General features: G+C 42.4%; 1 protein-coding gene and 1 long non-coding RNA gene across 2 annotated transcripts; one reads left to right on the plus strand and one right to left on the minus strand.

The window, feature by feature from the left end:
- Positions 1-1,629: 1,629 nt before the first annotated feature.
- Positions 1,630-24,264, minus strand: LOC138953468 (ras-related protein Rab-1A). The gene is made up of 7 exons (XM_070325310.1): positions 24,103-24,264; positions 20,464-20,536; positions 20,011-20,058; positions 13,834-13,881; positions 5,613-5,708; positions 5,032-5,163; positions 1,630-3,461 (listed from the first exon to the last, which is right to left on the minus strand). The coding sequence occupies exons 1-7, from the start codon at positions 24,123-24,125 to the stop codon at positions 3,264-3,266; spliced, it is 618 nt and encodes a 205-aa protein (XP_070181411.1). The 5' UTR covers positions 24,126-24,264; the 3' UTR covers positions 1,630-3,263.
- Positions 16,519-18,099, plus strand: LOC138953473 (uncharacterized). The gene is made up of 2 exons (XR_011451536.1): positions 16,519-16,935; positions 17,984-18,099. It is a non-coding gene; the product is annotated as an uncharacterized lncRNA (long non-coding RNA).
- Positions 24,265-24,747: the final 483 nt, after the last annotated feature.

Consider the following 24,747-nt stretch of genomic DNA (forward strand, 5'->3'; position numbering starts at 1 on the left):
ACAAAGCTTCCTTAGTCAGACACATTCTTTGGAGCAAAACAGCAAACCTTGTTTTCATTATGTCCATCCGTATACCACTTACAACTATTTGTGTGTGGCGTGTGTTGGACGTGTCGGTGTACGGGTGCTGAACGATGTAGTCTTCATCTTTTCTAAGTTTATATTTTAAGAATCCGTCCAGCTGCTTTTATGGCTGCAAAGTGGTATGCTTACTTTTGCTGTTTGAAATGGAGAAGTTTGCTAATGCGCTCTCACTTTTCTCCATTAGTTTACTGAAGTACTGTTCATGGTGTCACAAGTTATAGTTTTACATGTATTTATAGTTATATATATATTTATTGTTGCTTGTTCTTCCAACAAAGTGAAACTGCTGAAACTGTTCCAAGATCTTCAAAATATGTGCTTTTCCTGTCACAGCTGACGTTCATGAAAAACTGTGCAAGTACAATTAAAGCAAAGTGGAATAAACCGTCAACAAAACCATCACTTCGAACTGTAGAGTAGTGTCCCTTTAGATACTCATGATAACATTCCTGCTCTTCCAACTGAAGAGTAATGTCCCTTTATATACTCCCGAGACTGTCAGATCTTACTGTATTTGTGCAAGTTTGCCCCTGCATTTTCAACCAATGCAATAGTCGGTTTTTTCGCGAACATAAGCTTAGGTGTGAAGCTGTTAATCTGCTGCTGCATCATTGACATTTTGACTCACCCAAATCCAGACAAAAATGACATCTACAAAGAACACAAGGCCCAGGATTTGTGGGGTCGGCCCGCTATTGCGCGAATCTTTAGGGTTAGGGTTAGGGTTAGGGTTAGATTCGCGCAATAGCGGACCCGCGCAATAGCGGCCCAGCCCCGGATTTGTTTGCACAAGACACAGTGCTATAGATGGCAATGGTTCTTTTGAAAAGTCAATAGGTCCACTATTTTCTGTGCACAAAGGATCCAGTGTACAAAGTCTGCACGCACACTCACGCACAACCAGTCATCAACTGCAAATCGGTTGATCAACTTGCTGGACCTTGCATTAGTCAGTCTTCCCAAATGTTGATAGGTCATGAACTGAAGAACTCTCTAGCCATTTCTATACATAAGAGATAAATTTACATGCAGTATGTTATAAGAGCAGCAAGCTTTTCCTGAAGTTTTCAGCACTAATGCCTCCCTCCCAATGCCAGGGCAATTTATGTTGGATGATGCTACACCTCAACGCAGCAATATGGCTAAAATTGGTTCAACACCTAAAAATGCAACATGTACCCACATTTTGCATGGAGCGCGATTCCTGCGTTGCACTCTTCCGTTGTTCATAACACAGATCAAAAATGTATATGTTGTGGTGTGAATTACTTGCATGTAAATAAAGTCCAATTGAATCAATCAGTCTTTTTGATGTTTTGCTTGAAGCTTCTCTTAAATTATCTATATTTCAACACAAGCACAACTGCAGAAAAAGATTATTGGTCAGGAGGAAAAAAATATGTTTTCAGACAGTGACTAATATACAAAACCAAGTATTAAGCCAATATGGCCTATAAGCTGAAAGACTGACAAGTACTCCAGAATATTTTTTTTGTGCAACTCCGACTCACAGGCACTCTCCCAACTAGCAGACCAACAAGAGAACAAAGTGAATCAGTATTTATTTACATTTTCTTTAATTAATGATATTTTAGTGCTGCTCTGTGTACAGGCCAAAGAGTAGAAACGCTGGGTGGGCGGGCAGGCAGGCAGATACACACACGTTTAACATTCTCCGCTTCACATCAACCTCGCATTCAAACATGACAGGAAGCACAGCAACACGTTGAACCACCGATGATCGCGCAGTGATAGAAAGGACAGTGCAGCACGACAGAGCAACTACTGAACTAGACACGAAACACAGACTTTGAGCATGGAAACACAAGCTTGTTACAGTTCAGTCACACCCCAACCCAGCCTTTTCACGATCCAAGCTGCACTACCTTTAGCCACGTCTCACCCTGCTACAGTGCTTTATTTCTTCATCAGCACTTGATGTTATTCTCACACTGTGTGTGCGAATGTTGGCCTGCTCCATGCTTCGCATCATTTTCGAGTCTAAAGTTGAAAGTAAGAATGCTCAATGATTGAAAAAAATGTGAAATTTACATCGGAATGCCTCTTATGATGTAGTGATGAATGGTGTACAGAAAGAATAGTCGGGATCATTACAGGAGAGTGGATAGCACGAGAGAGCACTTTCTGTCTTAGAGAGAGCACTTTCTGTCTTAGAGAGAGCACTTTCTGTCTTAAGTTTTGACCAACCTGATAGCACACTACATTTAAAAGAAAAAAGTTTTCAATAATAATTACACAATACCAACCCACAGGTAAAAGTAATAAGCATTTCCACAATGATTATACATCAAAAAGAAATTTGACATACGTAAAGTGAATTAAGGGGGCAAAATATCAGTGTGGGCTTTGTACATCAATGGACAGAACAATAGCACTCATATCTCCATTTGCTTCTCTATATACTGTACTGTTGTACCAAATCTCACAGTGGACATAAAACACAGACATCAATTCACAACTCACTGTCTGTACAAACTGGATGGTTTTTCCCTACAATGATTTGTTCACAGAGTGGAACAGGAGATCCCCAGACATTTCAGGTCGCAACTTAAAACTCTGTTACCTATTTTTACACAAAGAGCTAGGTAAGATAAGAGAAACGGATGACCAAAAAAAAAGTGAAGGAGGGTATCTGGACAGAACAAGACTCCAGCTGGGCTCAGCTATCACAATCAGAATTCTACGTAAAATACATTTCCAAGAGAAAGTGTATAAACAAGACATATATATGAACACAAAAAAATCACATTGCAAACTTTACTCTACCTCAACAAAATGCAAAGTAAATCTCCAATATTGTAATTTTAAAATACGAAAATATATGATGGAAAAAAAATCATAATCACTTTTGCGAAACAAAACGTGGGTTCTTTTTCTCTCTTATACTTGAAAAAAGTAAAAAGCAGACGCAGAAAATGCAACCCATTACTACTCTCGCTCTAGACCAATGCCGATCCCCCATACATGCCCGCTGCGGAGGAAACGATGACCCAAGATGTACGGCGGTCCTACAAAGTTCCCCCCACAGCCACAGCAAAAGATGACATGCCTCTGTGTATGAACGGAGGAAGTGAGTGAGAGAAGTGTCCAGAGCCCAACGACACCCTCCGAGGACTTTCCAGCAACACCAGATTGACACAGCTAAGGGAAAATTCGTTTTAACAGCAGCCACCTCCACCTTGCTTGACAGGTGTGCTGGAGTTTATTTTCACGCTGGGCTTGTTTTCTGAGGCGGCCGTCACGGGACCCATTCTGTTCTTGATCTCCGCAGCCATGGTCATGAAGGCCTGCTCGACGTTTGTGGCGTTCTTTGCGCTGGTCTCCAAGAAAGGTATACCCAGCTGGTCGGCATACTCCTGGAAAAGCAACAGAGAAAGTCAGTGGATTGATCTAGGCATGATAATGACATGAAATACTTGATCAGATCAGGGATCTCGTTGACACATGATTTATGCACTTCTGACGTTGTTGAAAATGTGCAGACGCGTTTGTTTTCATTACCACTCGTACAGCATATGCAAATAATAATGTGCCTCCTTTTCTCATCTTCCTGCAGCAGCTTTGAGCTAACTCACTTATCACCCATTCCTGAATCTAAGAATAACAAGAAGGGCAAAGCCCATACGACTCACATGCTTTACACATTTTTTCTACCAAAATACATGTGTCAAGGTCATCCAAGGTCATGCAACACAAAGCTGTTAATTCAAGACATAGGAAGTACAATGGTGCTTATTGGCTCTTTCTACCATGAGATATGGTCACTTTTAGTGGTTCACTACCTTATTTTGGTCACATTTCATAAGGGTCAAAGTGACCTTGACCTTGATCATATGTGACCAAATGTGTCTCATGATGAAAGCATAACATGTGCCCCACATAATTTTTAAGTTTGAAACAGTTATCTTCCATAGTTCAGGGTCAAGGTCACTTCAAAATATGTATACAATCCAACATTGAAGAGCTCCTGTGACCTTGACCTTGAAGCAAGGTAAACCAAACTGGTATCAAAAGATGGGGCTTACTTTGCCCTATATATCATATATAGGTGAGGTATTGAATCTCAAAAACTTCAGAGAAAATGGGAAAAATAGCTGTTATTTAGGCAACATTTATGGCCCCTGCGACCTTGACCTTGAAGCAAGGTCAAGATGCTATGTATGTTTTTTGGGGCCTTGTCATCATACACCATCTTGCCAAATTTGGTACTGATAGACTGAATAGTGTCCAAGAAATATCCAACGTTAAAGTTTTCCGGACGGACGGACGGACGACTCGGGTGAGTACATAGACTCACTTTTGCTTCGCATGCGAGTCAAAAATGATGGTCTGTTTCATCATAAAAATCCGACCATACAGACGAAACACTGCTCACTCCTAAGACTCACTGATTACTAAGGTGAGCCAAAAAAGCAAGCAAATTGTAGAGTTTGAAAAGAGAGCTCGCCATCTTTTGGTCTTATCATTGAGAACGTGAGAACACAAAATCCACATCCTGGTGAGAAAAAACAGCTCTGCTGCAGTTGGCTGACAAACAGTAAACAGTACCAGACAAAGCTATAGTATTAAAACTGAGTAAATAAAATAAAAGAGTACAAAAAAGGGAAAGAAACAAAAGGTCAAATCTAGGCAACTGGAGTAACAGTTCAAGGGAGGTAAATATATAAAAAGTGACTCATAATCGGCATGAAAGTTTACGGAGTGCTATTTCTTCATGGTAATGTAAAAGTAGCTGTGCCTTTGCTTAGCTACCTACTGCAAGTTATACCCCCCCCCCCCCCCCCCCCCGAACAAAATTAACTTCCTGAAACAATTACTTCATAAATCAAATAAAAAATGTCCCAGACCCTGAGCAAAGTCAACAAGAACAGGTTTGGTTTTGATAACATCCACTTTAAGACAAACATCATTTGTCAGACGACCTACCTTGGCAGTTGTGTAGTCCACAACCTTCTTGGTTGTAAGGTCACATTTGTTACCGACTAGCAACTTGTTGACGTTCTCGCTGGCGTATCGGTCAATCTCCTGAAGCCATTGCTTCACGTTGTTGAAGGACTCCTGATACAGAAAACAACTTCTTTATTATGTGTGATCCACACCTACAATTTCAAGTCTATGTGGGATATTGAGTGTTATCTCACACAAGAAAGAAAACTTCAAATTCAATTACAGGTCAATCTTCTGAAGCCACTTCTTCACATTGTTGCATGACTCCTGATACAGGATAAAACTTCTTTGTTCATGTGATTTACACCTACTATTTCCTTAAGACTATGTGGGTTGTGAGTGTTCCCTCACACAAGATAGAAAACTTCAAAGTCAATTCTTGTTCAGATTTTTCTTTCTCTACAAGATTATTTAAAAAATAATCATATACTTTTTCTGGTTTTCAATATTTATAGCTTCAATACAAATCTGTCTCACACAGACACACATTTGTCCTCGCTTTGAGCGAATACACTCCAAAATCAGACAATCAAAATCACCAACAAACATGCCCTGCATACCTGGTCTGTGACGTCATAGACAACAATGATTCCATGGGCACCCCTGTAGTAGCTAGATGTGATTGTGCGGAACCTCTCCTGCCCAGCTGTGTCCCACTTAAAAAAAAACAATACTTTGTTACATCTTGTGCAGCCAGCACATTACATGAGTATGACTGATTCACAACCAACACTTCACAAAATTAAATTACAACTAACAGTAACACTGCAAATGATTAACAAAACACATTTCAAATGACACTCAAATGCCCAAGTTTGAAATTGAACTCAATAACATTCATCCTTTTTGATATATAAAATACCCAGGCATAGTTTCAACCATAGTCACACAAGCTACAACGACGACCTTGGTACCCAAGTTAAAACAGGGAAGAAACAAGTCGCGTAAGGCGAAAATACAACATTTAGTCAAGTAGCTGTCGAACTCACAGAATGAAACTGAACGCAACGCAACGCAGCAAGACCGTATACTCGTAGCATCGTCACTCCACCGCCCGTGGCAAAGGCAGTGCCATTGGAATTGACAACAAGAGCGGGGTATTCGTTGCGCTGAGAAGGATAGCACGCTTTTCTGTACCTCTCTTCGTTTTAACTTTCTGAGCGTGTTTTTAATCCAAACATATCATATCTATATGTTTTTGGAATCAGGAACCGACAAGGAATAAGATGAAAGTGTTTTTAAATTGATTTCGAAAAAAGAATTTTGATAATAATTTTTATATATTTAATTTTCAGAGCTTGTTGTTAATCCAAATATAACATATTTATATGTTTTTGGAATCAGCAAATGATGGAGAATAAGATGAACGTAAATTTGGATCGTTTTATAAAAAAAAATATGTTTTTTACAATTTTCAGATTTTTAATGACCAAAGTCATTAATCAAAAATTTTAGTAATAAATTTTCATTTGATTAATATACTTACCCAACTCACATATAGCAATTAACTCTAGTTCAGTGCTGGTAACGCTGTACGCGTCCCCTTGGTAACAAGGAAGGCGCCTCTAAAAAAAGAGTGACATGAGACCCGTAAGGGTGTCTAAGCCAGCCCGGAAACGAGACTGCCTTCCGTATGCGCGCGCATACACCGCCATTTGCAATTCAATCTAAAGCGAAGCCCAACTCACACCTTTTTTTAGACCCAAACACCCACCACAGCGGGGAGGCGGGAGGGAATAAACGATGTGAGTTGGGTAAGTATATTAATCAAATGAAAATTTATTACTAAAATTTTTGATTAAATTACATATCTTACCCAACTCACATATAGCAGATTGCTACTATAGGTGGCGGGTACTCACCACGTTAAGAATGTAGAACCTGCCCTGCAGCCACCAAGGACGGCAAAGCTGAACTGCCGTCCTGACGACTTGAGGCTACATCCCTCAGGTAAAAGTGAATGAAAATGTCTTCCGACCGCCAGTACGCAGCCGCAAGAACTTCAGAGAGGCGTCCAGAACGAAGCACCGCTAAGGAAGACGCCCAAGCTCTCGCTTCATGTGTCCGGGATGAAGTAAGAGGTAACACGGCTCTGACATCGCCAGACTGGCTTTGCCACCAAATGTAAGCCTGCCTAATGGTGCTTGAAACCCATTTAGTCAGAGTGATCTTCGAAATATCCTTCCCTCTCACCGTGTTGAGTGAGATGAACAACAACTTTTGAGTTTTCGAGCGAATCGGTAGAGTCCTAGCCAGGTAGCTGCTGAGGGCCCTTACCGGACAATTACAAACATCAGGATCCCCCGGAGCCAGAACGCTGCTCAAGGGGGGAACACGAATACAAGGAGATAACCGACCAGGTTTTTGGTTTTTAGCTAAAAAATCCGGACGAAATTTCAAAGTAAAAGATCCATCTTTCTCTAAGGCAATATCTTTTGCCAAACCCGAGAGAGCGTGCACTTCGCTGCCGCGCCTAGCAGTCGCGAGCAAAACAAGAAATAAAGTTTTCTTCGTAAGGTTAGCCAAACTGGCTAAATGAAGAGGTTCAAAATCATCCGAAGCCAAAAAACGAAGAACTAAAAACAGGTCCCACGCCGGGAGCTGTACCTTTGACCGAGCTAAATCAAGAGAGGCGCCCTTGATTACACTCGCTATCACGCCACTTAAAGTGATTCTATGGCCAAGCTGTCTAAGCGTAGAGGAAATAGCTGACCTTCTTACGCGCAAAGAGGAAGGAGAACCGCCCTGTTCCGCCAACCAGGATAAATGATTAGCTACGTGCATCGATCTCGGAGCCAGAGGATCGACGCCGTTCTCCAAACACCATTTGGACCAGGAAGACCAATGCGAAGCATATACAGACTTGGTCGAATCCCTGTGAGCCTGCTGAACCAATTTCAAAGTCGAAGCTGTGGCACCCGCCCGGAGCAGAGAGCCTCGGACAGAATCCATCCGTGTAGCTGCAAGGCCTGAGGATTCTGGTGCGGAATGCCCGACCTGGGCTGCAACAGATCGCCCTTTCGAACCCCGAGAGGAATGGGCGGACGAACCGCCATGCGAACCAGATCGGGATACCAATGCTGGCTGGGCCAAAGAGGGGCCACCAACACCAACGCCGGCCCTTCTAGTTCTGCTTTTCTTATCACCTTGCCGAGAAGGCAAAACGGTGGGAACGCATAAGCCTGCAGATTTGTCCAGTCCATCTCCAGAGCATTGACCCCCCAAGCTTGAGGGTCGGGAAACGGAGACACGAAAAGAGGGAGACGAGTCGAGTATCTCGTCGCAAACAAGTCGATGGGAGGCTTGCTTACTTGCGCCCAAAGGCGCTCCAGAGCCTGGTGGGAGAGAGTCCACTCCGAGTGTAAGATCTTGTTCCCTCTGCTGAGAGCATCGGCCAAGACATTGAGAGTGCCTTTCAGATAGACCGCTGACAGGAGAATGTTGTGCAAACTGCACCATGTCAGCAAGCGACACACGCTGTCCGAGAGGACCTGAGAGCGAGTGCCCCCTTGACGGTTTAAGTAAGCCGCCACAGTCATGTTGTCAGTGTGAACCTTGACATGACTGTCTTCCAACAGAGGAAGAAACGCCCGAAGGCCCAGCGCTACTGCCTCTAGCTCCAGAACGTTTATGTGCCAAGAGGCCTGACTGACGTTCCACACACCGGACGCTGTCTGATCTGCAAGATGAGCCCCCCAGCCCGACAGGGAGGCGTCCGTGAACAGATTGTTCTGAGGAGGCGGAGGAACAATAGGAACGCCCTGTGACACCCAGGGGAGAAGCCAAACACTTGTGGTCCGGCTGAACCAAGACCCCAATTCGATCTGAGCATTCCAATCTTGCGAAGTTTGGTCCCATAGCGCCTGCAGAGCTGCCTGAAACGGCCGTTTGTGTACTCTGCCTAGAGGAACAAGAGGCGCCATGGACTCCATCTGACCCAACAGAGAGTACAACTCCCGGGCCGTGGACAGATTCTCTCCGTAAAGAGAGCGGATAGAAGCCTGCAACTTGTCCACTCTCTTTTGCGACGGACGAACCGACCAATCCAGAGTATTGAACTGCATCCCCAGATACGAGAAATCCTGTGACGGATCCAACTCCGACTTCACCCGATTGACCGTGAAACCGAGCTGAAATGCCAGACTGAGCACTCTCTGTGTGTGCCTGCTGCAAAGAACCTGGTCCTGGTGCAAAATCAGCCAGTCGTCCAAGTAGGCTCTCAGACGCACCCCCTCCTGCCTCACAAGGGCACAGAGTTGACGAATGACCATTGTAAAAATCCAGGGGGCGAGCGAAAGCCCGAAAGGGAGCGCTCGAAACTGGAAAATTTTCTCCCCCCAACGGAACCGAAGCCATTTCTTGTCTGACGGGTGCATGAGCACATGAAAATAAGCGTCGGTCAGATCCACAGACGTGACCCAGTCTCCTGGCCGCAAAGCCTCTCTCACTGAGGCCGGAGTCTCCATGGTGAATTTCACCACACGCAGGAACTTGTTCAAAGTTGACAAGTCTAGGACAGGTCTCCATGTCCCCGAAGCCTTGGGGACCACAAACAATCTCCCGTAAAAACCCTGAGACCCCTGATCGAGCACCTCCTCGATAGCCCCTTTCAACAGAAGGGATGCCACTTCCCCCTGTACGGCAGCCTTGGCCTCCGGGTCTCTCGGGAACCGAAAAGGAGGCGGAATTCTGGACAGAGGAGCCTTTCCCTCCGCCCAAAGAAGACGAAATCCCGAACGAATAATCCCCACGATCCACTCGCTGGACACCAAATGTGTCCAGGTAGCGATGGCCCTGGAGGGGCCGCCCGCCACCACAAAGGTGGGGGCCAACGGGATCAAAAGCTCGGGAAGACATCATTGGGGGTTGGGCTTACGCCCCGACCCCCGAGAACCACCAAATGAACCCCTCTTCTGATAAGGGGCACCACGCCCCCTGCCTCGTGAAGAGGAGCTCTGACTCTGCGCCTTGCCTCCCCCAAAGGAAGGAGTCTGCGTCTTGCCCTGAGTCTGCGTCTTGCCCTGAGTCTGTGGCTTGCTCTGCGACTTAGAAAAACCCTGATGCGCGATACGAGCAATAGCCAAGTCCCTAGCGTCATGAGTCTCTTTTTCCAGCGCGTCAAACGACGCCCGGCCCAAAAGAGACCCTTCCGTAAACGGAGAAAGTCTGAGAGTCTCTATCGTGCCTTTATCCCTAATCTTGGAGCCAGCAAGAAAGGCCGCTCTGCGGGAGAGAACCGCATGTGTGTAAAGCCTGGCTGACAAATGCATTTGTTCCTGCGTGACTTTGCCCAAAGTAGCCAAAAGAGTCGTCACATCCTCTGCCGAGGCATCAAAGCGGAATTCAAAAGGTTCCAGAGAGGTAGCAATAGACCGAGACAATGATCGCTGAAGCGATTCTGAAACCGAGGCTAGTTCCAGGAGAGACCTCCCTGTTTCTTCCAGAGACAACAGGGAAGCTTCTGAATAGGGGACCGATCTGTCTTTGCTATACCCATCCTCTCTCAAGGAGGCCAGCTCCGGAGTCACCGGCAGCACGGCCTTAGGCAAGGAAAAAGACTCAACCAAGCTGATAGGCCGAGAAGCAAGCTTGAAGTTCCGAACAGCAGAACCAGGAACCTGCCGCCCTGCTTGAGCCAGGTACGGCAAAGCCGAATCAGGGGCAACCCCATGCTGTGACAACAGCGGCACCATAGCGGACTGGGACAGCGTCTGATAGCGCGAAGTCGCCAAGACAGTAGCCATCTCAAACGCCACCGCAGGAGACTCACGGAAACGGAGCGAACACCTAGCGTCCTTAGCACTCCGAAAGTCTCCCAGCGCAGACGGTGGAGGTACCAACTGAGAGTTGCACTCCACCACTGCTTCCTCAAAATACTTAGATGCCGTAGTAGCAGCCAGGGCCACAGCCGAAGACAGCTTACGCGGCAAATTGAATCCAACGCCCTCCGCCTGACCGGAAGCGTCGTCATCAAAACAGTCGTCTTGCGCCTCTGCGCAATCCTGAAGCTGATCCCCGTACTGACTACCATCGTCCAGCAGAGAACCAGCTTTACTGTCTACCCCCCGCCCAGAGGGCGGGGTCGGAAGCCACACGCACTCGCCCCCGTCCCCAGACTGAGCAGAGTGCAGTGGAACTTCCTTACGTGTACCAGGGCTCTTACTCCCCACTGAAAGGCCGCCAAAGCGGGTTGAGTCAGCCGAGAGATAAGAACTTTCGCCCGGCCGCCATGCGCCTGAGGCTACTCGCTCCTGACCACGTGCCGAGTTTTGGCCGGAGAACCCGGTTACTAACTCAGCAGACATACCTTGTGAACGAGAAGGAACGCCGGAATGCGAACCCAAAAGCGGACACGGCACAATCTCATCATCCTGAGAGGCATGCACCTCCGCTCTCGTGACTGTAGTGGCAGGAGACGCACGAACGCTGGCAAGCGAAGAGACGCCGGCCACACCCGAGGGAAGAGAGCGAAGCTCCGCTCTCGTCGAAGTAATCTCGGCCGCTAAAGTAGACACCTGTGAACTAAGAGATAACAACAAAGCAGCAACATCAGCAGATGCCAACCCCGGCACCTCAGGGGGAGAATCCCCCTTAGCAGGTTTATTCACGTGCGCGGTCTTGTCAACCGGCTTCGCCGACAAAATGGCCGCTGTCTTGTCTACCGGCTTAGCGGGCAAATCAACAAACACATCAAAAGATTTTTTTGCAAGAGTATCTTCACCAGAAACGGATTGTTTAGTCTTCCTAGAAGATTCTTTAGGAGAAGTGGGCGCAGCAGCTACCTTTTTAGGCGTACACCTCTTCTTAGCATTGTCGGCCATGACACAACACAGACTCACGAAAAAATTTTGCAGAAAAGAAAAAATTTTCTCAAGTCCAAAATGCGGCCAACAACGCTGCCAAAATCAAGAAAAAACAAGAACGATCTCACCTCAACAGTAGTAGAGAAGTCCAGATGCAAGAAGATACCAAGAGGAACAACAAAGTCAAAAGACTAAGTCAAAAACGGCTGAAACAGCCGGAGCGTACATCAAATGCGACCAGTCTCACTGGCGCTGAGCTTTGGATAGAATTGCAAATGGCGGTGTATGCGCGCGCATACGGAAGGCAGTCTCGTTTCCGGGCTGGCTTAGACACCCTTACGGGTCTCATGTCACTCTTTTTTTAGAGGCGCCTTCCTTGTTACCAAGGGGACGCGTACAGCGTTACCAGCACTGAACTAGAGTTAATTGCTATATGTGAGTTGGGTAAGATATGTAATTTAATTAATTTTTAAGCCACCAAGCTGAAATGCAATACCGAAGTCCGGGCTTCGTCGAAGATTACTTGACCAAAATTTCAACCAATTTGGTTGAAAAATGAGGGCGTGACAGTGCCGCCTCAACTTTCACGAAAAGCCGGATATGACGTCATCAAAGACATTTATCAAAAACATGAAAAAAACGTATGGGGATATCATACCCAGGAACTCTGTCAAATTTCATAAAGATCGGTCCAGTAGTTTAGTCTGAATCGCTCTACACACACACACACACACACGCACAGACACACACACATACACCACACCCTCGTCTCGATTCCCCCCTCTACGTTAAAACATTTAGTCAAAACTTGACTAAATGTAAAAAGTGATAGGCATCTCTCTGAGTGACCCACAAATTCTTTCAACCAGAAAGTGTACAGTGAAGAGAGAGAAAGATACTCAGAGAGAGAGAGAGAGAGAGAGAGAGAGAGAGAGAGAGAGAGAGAGAGAGAGAGAGAGAGAGAGAGAGAGAGAGAGAGAGAGAGAGAGAGGGAGAGAGAGAGAGGGAGAGACACAGAGACAGAGAGAGAGACAGAGAGACAGAAAGAGAGAGAGAGACAGAAACAGAGAGAGAGAGAGAGACAGACAGAGAGAGACAGAGAGAGAGAGAGAGACAAAAACAGAGATAAAGAGAGAGACAGAAACAGAGAGACAGAGAGAGTTAGAGAGACAGACAGAAACAGAGAGAGAGAGACAGAAACAGAGAGAGAGAGAGAGAGAGAGAGAAACAGAGAGAGAGAGAGAGAGAGAGAGAGAGAGAGAGAGAGAGAGAGAGAGAGAGAGAGAGAGAGAGAGACAGAAACAGACTGACTGACTGACTATTAGGGTTTAACGTCCTCTTAGACCAACTGGTCTATATTGGGACAGGTATTGGAATACGCTGAAGATATGGTGTGATACTTTGATTCGAACAAGCCCTCTGTGGCTGTCTTCTTCGACACACCAGCATTGGGTTTGTCTCTTCAAAGTATCGAAATACGATCATGATAATCAGAGACGAGAGATGATGCATGGGTGTCTTCGTGTTTTCCAAGCCCTGAGACTTTCGCTGTGAACGTGGGATCTTTTTCGTGCGCATGTGTGCACACGGGGGTGTTCGGACACCGAAGAGAGTCTGCACAAAGTTGACTCCGAGAAATAAATCTCTCGCCGAACGTGGGGATCGAACCCACGCTGATAGCGACCAACTGGCTACAAAGCCAGCGCGCTACCAACTGAGCTACGTCCCAGCCCCACAGAAACAGAGAGAGAGAGAGAGAGAGAGAGAGAGAGAGAGAGAGAGAGAGAGAGAGAGAGAGAGAGAGAGACAGACAGAAACAGAGAGAGAGAAAATGATGAGGATATTGCAAAATGATTATGAAAAATAATATCAGTAAACAAGGCACACAATAACTGGCATAAACCATCATGTAATATTTCTGTCTCCTGTTCAGGGTTGTACAACATTTTACAAACTCAATATTAAAAGTAAAACTTACAATCTGTAGCTTTATTGTCTTGCCATCCAGCTCTATCGTGCGGATTTTCTGCAAACAAACAATTGTGAAATTCAACAATAAGCCTTAAAGTTAAACAGTCTACAAGAAGCAATTATGTAAGTTCTAACCCTGCATCTTCTAAAGGGCCAACATATAAACTTTTATTGTGCATACCATTCTAAGTTTATTATTTTCACCACAGGAGACTGGTATTGGGAATGAACAACTACTTTCTTTGGAAAAGGAATAACTCTTTCATCCACTTGAATGCTGAAGATCAGCAGAATGAGCAAAATTAAATCTCACCAGGCAAACAGAAGGTTTCCCATGCACATTTACAAGAAAGTTCATTGTTTGGTCATATGTTCCAGAAGACTACTGTTTGAAGAATACGCACAGAAAATTCACATGTAAAACAAATCACTGAAAGTCAAAGCATATCACTTATTTTCAATAACACCGCTTCCTAAAGTGTTCTGACACACACACATGAAAACCAGAATTGGTTAGAGCAGTGGTGCAGCCATAGTAAACCAGGTACAAAGGACAACACATTCAATTGTATCCTTACACATCTATCACTTTCTTTATTTGGTGTTTAACGTCGTTTTCAACCACGAAGGTTATATCGCGACGGGGAAAGGGGGGAGATGGGATAGAGCCACTTGTCAATTGTTTCTTGTTCACAAAAGCACTAATCAAAAATTTGCTCCAGGGGCTTGCAACGTAGTACAATATCACATCTATCTTTCTTAGACAGACTAGGGAGTGAGTGAGAGAGAGAGAGAAACTGAACTTTATTACCAAAGGATAGAGGTTTTAGAGAGAGAGAGAGAGAGAGAGAGAGAGAGAGAGAGAGAGAGAGAGAGATGTTGTGTGGACAAGTGTGAGAAAGAGAGAGAGAGAGAGAGAGAGAGAGAGAGAGAGAGAGAGAGAGAGAGAGAGAGAGAGAGAGAGAGAGAGAGAGAGAGAGGGTAAATGTAAAAAAAAATAAAAAATTAAAAAATAAAATAAATGAAAAATAAAAAAATAAAAATAAACAAGAAGGGCAAAGCCCATACGACTCACATGCTTTACACATTTTTCCTACCAAAATACATGTGACCTTGACCCAAGGTCAAGGTTTTGTTTGTTTATTTGTTGCTTAACGTAGCATTGCCACATCGCCCAGCGTCAACTGAGGACACAGTGAAAAGGCACTTTTTTTCACTTTGAGTGAAAAATAATTGGCATAATTGATGTTTGTGAGTCACACATTATGTATCAAATGAAAAAGGAATGAATAAAGAAATGATTCAAAAACAAAGTTTACTGTATGAAATTAATAAAAGACGTGTTTTGGAATATTTTGAGTGTGAAAGTGCGTGTTCGTCTTCGCGGCCATTTTCGCGTCACTCTTAGCAGACGACCAGTTCATTTCAAACTGCTGGGAATACCGTAATTTTCATTGGAGGGCTGTGATATTTTGCAACCAATCAGAGAAAGCCTTACATCTTTCCCATGCAGAAAACCGCGACCCACCGGAAGCTACATCTCCGTCAGCATGACGGTGAATATTACTCGTGTGAGTTTCACTAAAATTTGGTCTGAAAACTTCCATCGGCATACACGGTTCAAAGGCAGTTTATAAAACATTAACTTCTGTTTCATTTAAGCCAAAAATCAAAAGAATCGAGCAAGAAATGACTTATTCCCAACGATTATGCTGCGCAAAACTGGACCCAAAAAATGCGAAACTCGGCCGATCAAAAGCCTGAAGAGGTTGCGATCTCGGCTCGCTCAAAGCAAAGTGATTTCGAACTAAAATGACCATGTCTCGCGAACTACTGCACCGATTTAAATAAAACAAATTGCTATGTGCTCAGAATTTTGATCTCTTTAAAATGGTGTGTTTCTTGTCATTCAACCATTAATTTCAAAATTTCATGTCATTGCCACAGCAATCAGTCTATGTCCCATGTATTTAGCTACTAGCTTTGTCCTCAAATGACGCCCAAAATTTCTCAACTAAAATGACCATATCTCGAGAACTACTGCACCGATTTAAATAAAACAAATTGCTATGTGCTCAGAATTTTGATCTCTTTAAAATGGTGTGTTTCTTGTCATTCAACCATTAATTTCGAAATGTCATGTGTCATTGCTACTTAACGTCCAGCCGACTACGCAGAGCCATATCAGGACGAGGAAGGGGGGGATGAAGGGGGCCACTTGTCAAGCGATTCCTGTTTACAAATGCACTAACCCATTACTTGTGTCCCAGCAGGCTTTAGTAAAACTAAATTAATACCTACTGGAAGATTACCAGTTTCCAGTATGTTAAAATAGGCTTAACCTATCTACTGCTGGACTTACATCAGAACACTAACAGATTAAACTATACATGAATCGCGAGACAAGCGGCAAGAGAAGAGATTTTTGGAAAAAATACAGGTGAATGAGCAAGAAGGCAGAAAAAAGAAAAGAATTCATGAAGAAAAAGAGAGCATGACAGGAAAGAGGAACCAAAAATCTACCTAACAGCAAACTAGAAAGCTCCTGCGGTTCCAAAAACAGGAGGGGCCTTTAATTTCATAACCGCAGTGCCCCACTGCGGGACCCAAGGTCAAGGTCATCCAAGGTCATGCAACACAAAGCTGTTCATTCAAGACATAGGAAGTACAATGGTGCTTATTGGCTCTTTCTACCATGTAGCAATGCCAAAGCACCTACCACTGCAGGGCGAAATTTACACTTATTTCCACCAACTCACTTCAATGATGAAATACTGCTAGTTTGATAGCATTTGCATGAAGGCTTAATGAAAAGAAGTTTTCAATAAAGGTTTAAAGTACACAGTTGTGAAGTTTGTTGTGTATCCGTGTTGTTTTCGCTGTGAAATTGTTTGCCGAGCATAAAAATGCGATCGTGTTGGGGCCGCCATGAAACGGCACGCTCAAGTCGTCTGCACCGGAATCGGGTTCCGTTTTCAAACTCGCTTTACGTCGTTGTTTGTCATTGGATCGACTTTCTGTAAAGCCAGCCAATCAGAGAAAAGATTGCTCTTTCGTTCTGCTACCGTTATACCGTTCCGGTCTTCTTGTAAAGAGCAGAAAAATGGCGGTGAGTGTTACACTTCATGTTAGTTGAAGAATCATGGTATTTATGCTATTAGTATCATTTCATAACGGATATATTCCGATTCCTTATTATCTTATCTGTTTAGAGCTATGAATTTTATTTGTGGATGATTAATACAACGCCCGGAATATTAATTTGCATCGGGTCACCCCCTCCTCTCGATCGTACTTTTTTGTCATTTTGCTTCAGACAGCCTTTGCGGCCTTGTACTGCACAACAATGCGACTTGCAAGATTGGAGTTCTAGATTCTGGTTCCAATATTTTCCAGTGTAGTTCATGTTAGTAACTGGTTTTCTGTTCTGATCGCAGTACTTTGAATAGATCAAGATTTGCGGAAAAAGAATGTGAAGAATCATTGAAACTAGAATCGTTCTGACAGTTTGGGCGAGTCCACAGTGAACACACTCCTAATCTCAACGATCTATTTTTAGAACCGGGTCGTTACGATGCCGAGGCTTTGCACTTGGAATGTTCCACAAGGGAGAGCAGGTTTGATGTGCTTCACAGCTCCACTCTAGTCATCATTTTGATTCCTTTGTTGTTGCTCAGAAAACTAACTTATATTTTTTTGGCCAAGATAAAAATGTGTTTTTATGATTTACAAGAAAATGAAAGCTTTGGTATTATTATTATTGTGTGTTCTCTCTCTCTCTCTCTCTCTCTCTCTCTCTCTCTCTCTCTCTCTCTCTCTCTCTCTCTCTCTCTCTCTCTCCCCCCCCCCCCCCCCCCCCTCCCCGCCAAGTTGGATGTTTTGAGACAACTGACAATGCTATCCTGATGGCGAAAATGTGAATTACTCGCATGAAGGCAAAACTGAAGACTTTGAGGAAACAAAAGAAAAACATTTTTGAATTCTCCTTTCCGTGCTTTCCAGCCTTCCACACAATGTGCGTCAGCTGCTCATCCTCACTCACTGCCACAAGTCATATTGAAGTAAAATAAGTTGGGCTACAATAATTGACTACACATAAGTACTTATTCATCTACATATTTTGTTCATAAAGCAGATTTTGCATTTGTATGTTTCAGGCATGGGAACAGGAAGCGGCTTGTGAGCTGCCGGACGCCGCCACAGCCGAAGATTCGAAATATTTTTTTAGTTGACATGTCTATGATGTCGGTCAATAAACCAATGTAATTGTAAACGATGTAGTTGTTTGACTTTACTTTATTGATTTTGTGCATTCTTTCCAATCTTGATCCATGCCCATGCCGTAAAGAATCTCTCACACTCTCAGTCAGTCACTCGGTAACATGCATGCACATGCACAAATATATCATATACAAAACAAGTAAATGCCAGTTACATATTTAGTTACATCCTTTAGGGCATTAACACATTGCAGGTACAGAACTGATCAGATCTCACTTTACATTTTTAAAATCTGATGATTGTAAGCCAAGTTATGTTCGTTTTAAGTTGCGGACAATCGCATTGCATTGACATGTAATTAATTATGCAAATTTATGCAAAAACATTTTTTTGACCTTTGTTTACCATGTTTACCATCAATGAAGTACTCTAAGACAAATAAAATGCAAATAACAAGCTTTCACTAGAAATGAATCACGAGCATATTATAATGTTTACAAAATTATGCTAATTTATGCAAATTAGCAGGCTCCACGCGCATCACACATAATTTCTTTCGCTGTCATTAGACTCGGCAGATGCTTTTCATTACACATACCAAGTTTTGTCTATAAATTCCCTAAGATGTGAAAATTATGTTGAAAAAACACGTTTTTTGTTGATTTGCACGGTGCCACTTCATTTCCTATTATCCCTATAGACTGTATAGTTGATACTTTTCCCCCGGAATGCCTAAATTCCCGATCTGTAATCGACCATAACTTCGCGCTGAATTAACCAATTTGCAAAATTCAAACTGATCTGTATTCAGCACGAAGAGTTCTTTCAGATAAGTCTCATTTTGTGTGGAACAAGTGAAGTCTACAAAATCATGTGGCATTGCTATACCATGAGATATGGTCACTTTTAGTGGTTCACTACCTTATTTTGGTCACATTTCATAAGGGTCAAAGTGACCTTGACCTTGATCATATGTGACCGAATGTGTCTCATGATGAAAGGATAACATGTGCCCCACATAATTTTTAAGTTTGAAACAGTTATCTTCCATAGTTCAGGGTCAAGGTCACTTCAAAATATGTATACAATCCAACTTTGAAGAGCTCCTGTGACCTTGACCTTGAAGCAAGGTAAACCAAACTGGTATCAAAAGATGGGGCTTACTTTGCCCTATATATCATATATAGGTGAGGTATTGAATCTCAAAAACTTCAGAGAAAATGGGAAAAATATGAAAAATAGCTGGTTTTTAGGCAACATTTATGGCCCCTGCGACCTTGACCTTGAAGCAAGGTCAAGATGCTATGTATGTTTTTTGGGGCCTTGTCATCATACACCATCTTGCCAAATTTGGTACTGATAGACTGAATAGTGTCCAAGAAATATCCAACGTTAAAGTTTTCCGGACGGACGGACGACTCGGGTGAGTACATAGACTCACTTTTGCTTCGCATGTGAGTCAAAAATTGTCCATGATCTGTTTACTGTCCATTGAGTGTGAAGCTGAGAGAAAGAGTGAGACTGAAGGAAAACAATAATAACTTAATAAGAATTAAAAATAAAATTATAATAAAAAATTTTAAAAAAAATTTAAAAAAAATAAAATTAAAACTTCCCGATAAAAAAAACAACAAAAAAAGCGCACGCACATGTGTGATTAACAATGTCTGATCTCAACAAAAAAAAAGAGAAAAAAAAAAATAAAAATAAAAATTAAAAAAATCACATCTATCACTGTCAGTTTGCATTAGTCCAAAACCTGCCTCACATCTTCAGACAACTTGGTACTGTGAGAAGTACACAGTAGTTTGACAGGCTATGTTTTGTTTGATCAATGTTTTCCCCACTTACTTAATAAGCATCATTCAAAACACCTCACCTCGTTTTCTTTAGCTCTAGAAATGCAACTTTAAATTAATTAAAAAAATCACTATTCTTTCAATCAAACCAGCTACATACTTACAAAGTCAACACCAATCGTACTGATGTAGCTTTCTGTGTATGTGTCATCCTGTTGAAACATAAAAACATCACACAGTACAATAAATGCCATCTAGTTTTACACAAGGATACAAGCGATATAGTCACCAGATTATTTACATTAACCAAATACTAAAAGTGAAAGACAGTCTATTTCTCCAAGTCCAAGTACAAAAAAACAAAAACAAAAAACACCAGATAAACTGTCCATTTACTGAGTGGTAAATGAGCTTATCCAACACAATCTTTTGAATAAAGAAACAATTATGCTTGGTCGGACAATAATTTGATTAAACAACACCAGAATTACGTCACATAGGAACCACACAGCCCAACAAGGGAACTTTCAAAGAAAAAAAAAGTCATTTCAAAACGAAACATTAATAGTCCCTCCCTCATGAGGCTGGAGCATTACATTTTCAGTTGGAACACTTACCGCAAATCTTAAAAGAAGGCAGGATTTTCCCACTCCGGAGTCTCCGATCAGCAGCAGTTTAAACAAATAGTCACTGCACACAGAAGAAAAAAGGATTTTACTAAAATGAGGAATTTTGTTTAAATCACGTAAAAATTGTTTGTTTGTTTGTTTATTTGTTGCTTAACGTCCAGCCGACTACGCAGAGCCATATCAGGACGAGGAAGGGGGGGATGAAGGGGGCCACTTGTCAAGCGATTCCTGTTTACAAATGCACTAACCCATTACTTGTGTCCCAGCAGGCTTTAGTAAAACTAAATTAATACCTACTGGAAGATTACCAGTTTCCAGTATGTTAAAATAGGCTTAACCTATCTACTGCTGGACTTACATCAGAACACTAACAGATTAAACTATACATGAATCGCGAGACAAGCGGCAAGAGAAGAGATTTTTGGAAAAAATACAGGTGCATGAGCAAGAAGGCAGAAAAAAGAAAAGAATTCATGAAGAAAAAGAGAGCATGACAGGAAAGAGGAACCAAAAATCTACCTAACAGCAAACTAGAAAGCTCCTGCGGTTCCAAAAACAGGAGGGGCCTTTAATTTCATAACCGCAGTGCCCCACTGCGGGAACGTAAAAATTGTTCATCTTGTTGCAATGGTTTACAAAGCAAATATCTATCAAGTATAACACTGACTTAAATCGGCAAGATCACTTTGCAGATACAGCCTTCCACAAAGTTCAAGTTCGACAGCATTATCAACTGAGTAAGATCTAAAAATAAATGCCACAGCACCAGTTACACATCATGTCTCTCCATCAAGCAATGTCTCATTGTCTGCCTGAAGCACTTAATATTATTTGCAAATAATCTTGATTTTAGCTGCTGAGAAATATTTTCTTTCATACGCTTCCTTCCTGACAGTGACATAACTACTGGCAACCTATAAGACGTTCCGATCATCAACACCATTGAAGCTTTCAGCTTTCCACTTAAAGTTTAACTTGAATGCAAACAACTGCCTGCAAGAATGTTTACTTTGGACAGTGAAAATAGTTGTTTTGGTTTTTTACTTAATTCATTTGGTATGAATACTGATATTTCACTGACATTACATGCACCTCAAAACCACATATCTTTTTTTCTACAGGCCTCAAACTCTGCTCAAGGTAGTACAAAATAATGTTATTTGCATTTTTGACCAAACTATGACATATTTTACAAATTTACAGATTGAGACAGCCTGTGTTCCACAAGACAGCGCTAGAGCTTTAATTGAAGTTTGAACAATGACTGTCAAGAGCGTGTTAAATGTCCTATTTGGTAAAAAATACAAATTACCATTTACGTATCGATCTATCAATTTGTTTGAAGACACACATACTTTTCTAATTCTAATCTTGGCCAGCTTCCTAATACCATGTCCTCATAAATCAAATGATGGCCTTTATTTATACTTTTGTCCCCCTGTTGGCACTGAATCATGAACATTTGTTGTTGGCTTGTACATTGGCCTTGCAACCTTGAACATCTGCAGAAACACTAAATAACATCATGACAGTTTGACACAGTTGATATTTTATGTTATTACTGTTCAACTTCTCTGGAACAGGTAAAACACTATGCTAATTTCCTTTTCATTGTTATCCAGACCCGTTGGTACTGGGGTTACACACTTTTCAATCACAGTTTATTGACAATGACACTGCTGTCGCCTGCATCATAACAGTATTAACCCTTTCGCTGCCAATCAAAACTTCCTGACTGCCAGGGAATATTGGAGTTCGGGGTGTAATAATTCACAAAAAATTCTAGCTCCAAACTGGCAGTAGGTAGGAAAGTAAAACCTATGTTATTTTTAAAGGAAATTCAACCAAGAATCTGTTTTTAGTATCTAATCATGGAAATAATGCACAAGTGCAGGACGGGTATACCCGTCCTAAGGCAGTCAAGGGGTTAACACACAGGGTTTATCCTGGAAGAAAAAGACAATGGGACATTTGTCCCCCTCAACCAAATTCTGATGGCACAATACATAGTCGAAGGCAAAACGCGCAAAGCAGGCTAGGCAGTCCAAAAATGCTTCTGTCGAAAGATGCAAAATAGTGCTATTTGGTGCCATAAAAATTATGATGATATGAGAATTTTCCTGTGTATAAGGTTAGAGTGTGTGTGTGTATGTGTGGGTCTGTGTTTCGATCGATTGCGTTTCTGTTGACAGTTTCCACAGAGAAAAACGCGCAAGCACAGATAGTTCGCAAGATTAGCTGAATACTAATGAACTTCATTTTAAAAGCCAATCACAGCGCATTTAACAAACTTGCAAGTTGCTCGACTTTGCGCGCGTTTTGCTTACGTCATTCTGAACACTGTACTCCCGTGAAAAGTGTGCATGGGGTGGCGCAGTGGTACGTAATCTCAAAACGCCCTTTGACGCACTGAAGGGAATTCCAATGGGACATTTTGAGATGTTAATAGTTATGCGCAAATGGCGCACTAGTAAATGAAACCCTGAACACATAACTTTTAATATGTTCTGTCCCGCTCTTTTCACCATTCAATTAATTGATTTATGGTTCGAAGTTCAAGAGTATTGTTCACTTCAGTTTTAGGGACATACTGTTTGAATTTGATGTGAAAAAAACAATTAAAAATGAAGGTATGCTAAAATTACACCAACAGAAGAATCAGGTCAGATCTTTGCATTTCATTTTCAATCATTAAAGAGGTTCTGTATTGGTTCAGCAAACATTCTTCTAGTTGTCGCATGGAGTAGTGTGAATTTCATGTCATAAAAGATCAATCACACGATTACCAGATATGATGTGAACAAATATTTACCTGCTGGCATTACATGTCGACTGTTATTACAACACAGCGCACACAAGCACAGCCTTAATCCCCATGCTTACACAGAGGACAACCAATGTTTGCTTTCATGTGGCTCTTCTTCTCTCTGTGAGCTATGACTATGAGGTATTTTTTACTAACACATGTTATTGTTAGACAGGAGGAATTCTTCTCAGGAATGTTTATGACATTTTATGAACCCCTCTTGTATAGACAATCATTTTCACTCAGTGAACATTTCTGACACAAAGAAAGGCTGTATAAGTGTACAATGTTAATTAGCATCATGATGACTTTATCTGTGAGTTGTGCTGTATTGGATTTTGACATTCTATCTAATTATTCTGTCAATACATGATCCCTCACAGCCTTGCTGTGTGTAGTCGTTTAGTACTATTAGGGCATAGTCTATCGTTGGCTGAAACAGAAAATACTCCTTCATCCCGGAACCACTTGAACAAATTCCATTCATGATCTTCAGTCATATGATCTACACGGCCATAGGAATTTGGATGCAAAAATTTGATGACGTAAATAAGCGTACTTTGCCTTACAATGTTTCCCGAGGGTTACTTACGATACATTGAGTACACAAATACATCATAATCCAAGCAGCAAACGTATCATCATAATAAACTGACTGAAATTGTCTCTGAACTGTCAACGTCAATGAACAACGCAGCGTAGAAACAGAGGGCGTGAATCACGAATGTCAGCAGCTGACATCATTACACGTCCCTCACTCACACAAAGCGTAAAACATCGCCCTTTTTCACCTTGTTTCTCTTAATTATACTCATACTTACTATTCGGGATTCATTGTTGACATATCTCAGTGACACACCCCCTCAGAAAAAAAGTTCTAGCGAGCTACAGATGCGAATATTACTGATATTTCTCAGTATCAACGTTGGCAGACATCTACGCCTGCAATCAAGATGGCTTCCTTCTTCCGATTTGCTATTGGCCGGTAGAGGGATAGGCCCATTGAGGAGTGACGTCATGTCTCTACGTGGCATCACAAGACAAATAACATCCGGTTCATGAATGTCTACTTTCGTTTTCTAAATACGCACTGCTGACAGCTCAATCATCAACGTTTGCTCAAAAACACCAAACTATGTTCTCTGTGTGAGTGTGTGCGAGATGCAAACACGCTTGTGCATTCTGGTACGTTTATACCAATGAAATTTTCTTTGTAACTTTAAATCTGTAAATATCTTCTTTTCACACACACACACACACACACACATAAACACACAGGTACACACTCACACACAACACACACTCACACCCACGGGCTGCAGGCAACAGAGAGAGAGAGAGAGAGAGAGAGAGAGAGAGAGAGAGAGAGAGAGAGAGAGAGAGAGAGAGAGAGAGAGAGAGAGAGAGAGAGCTAGAGAGAGAAGATGAGTCATACTTACCTGACAAATTCATTTGCCAGTAACTGA

The sequence above is a fragment of the Littorina saxatilis genome, linkage group LG17, assembly GCF_037325665.1.
Source record: "Littorina saxatilis isolate snail1 linkage group LG17, US_GU_Lsax_2.0, whole genome shotgun sequence".
NCBI lineage: Eukaryota > Metazoa > Mollusca > Gastropoda > Littorinimorpha > Littorinidae > Littorina > Littorina saxatilis.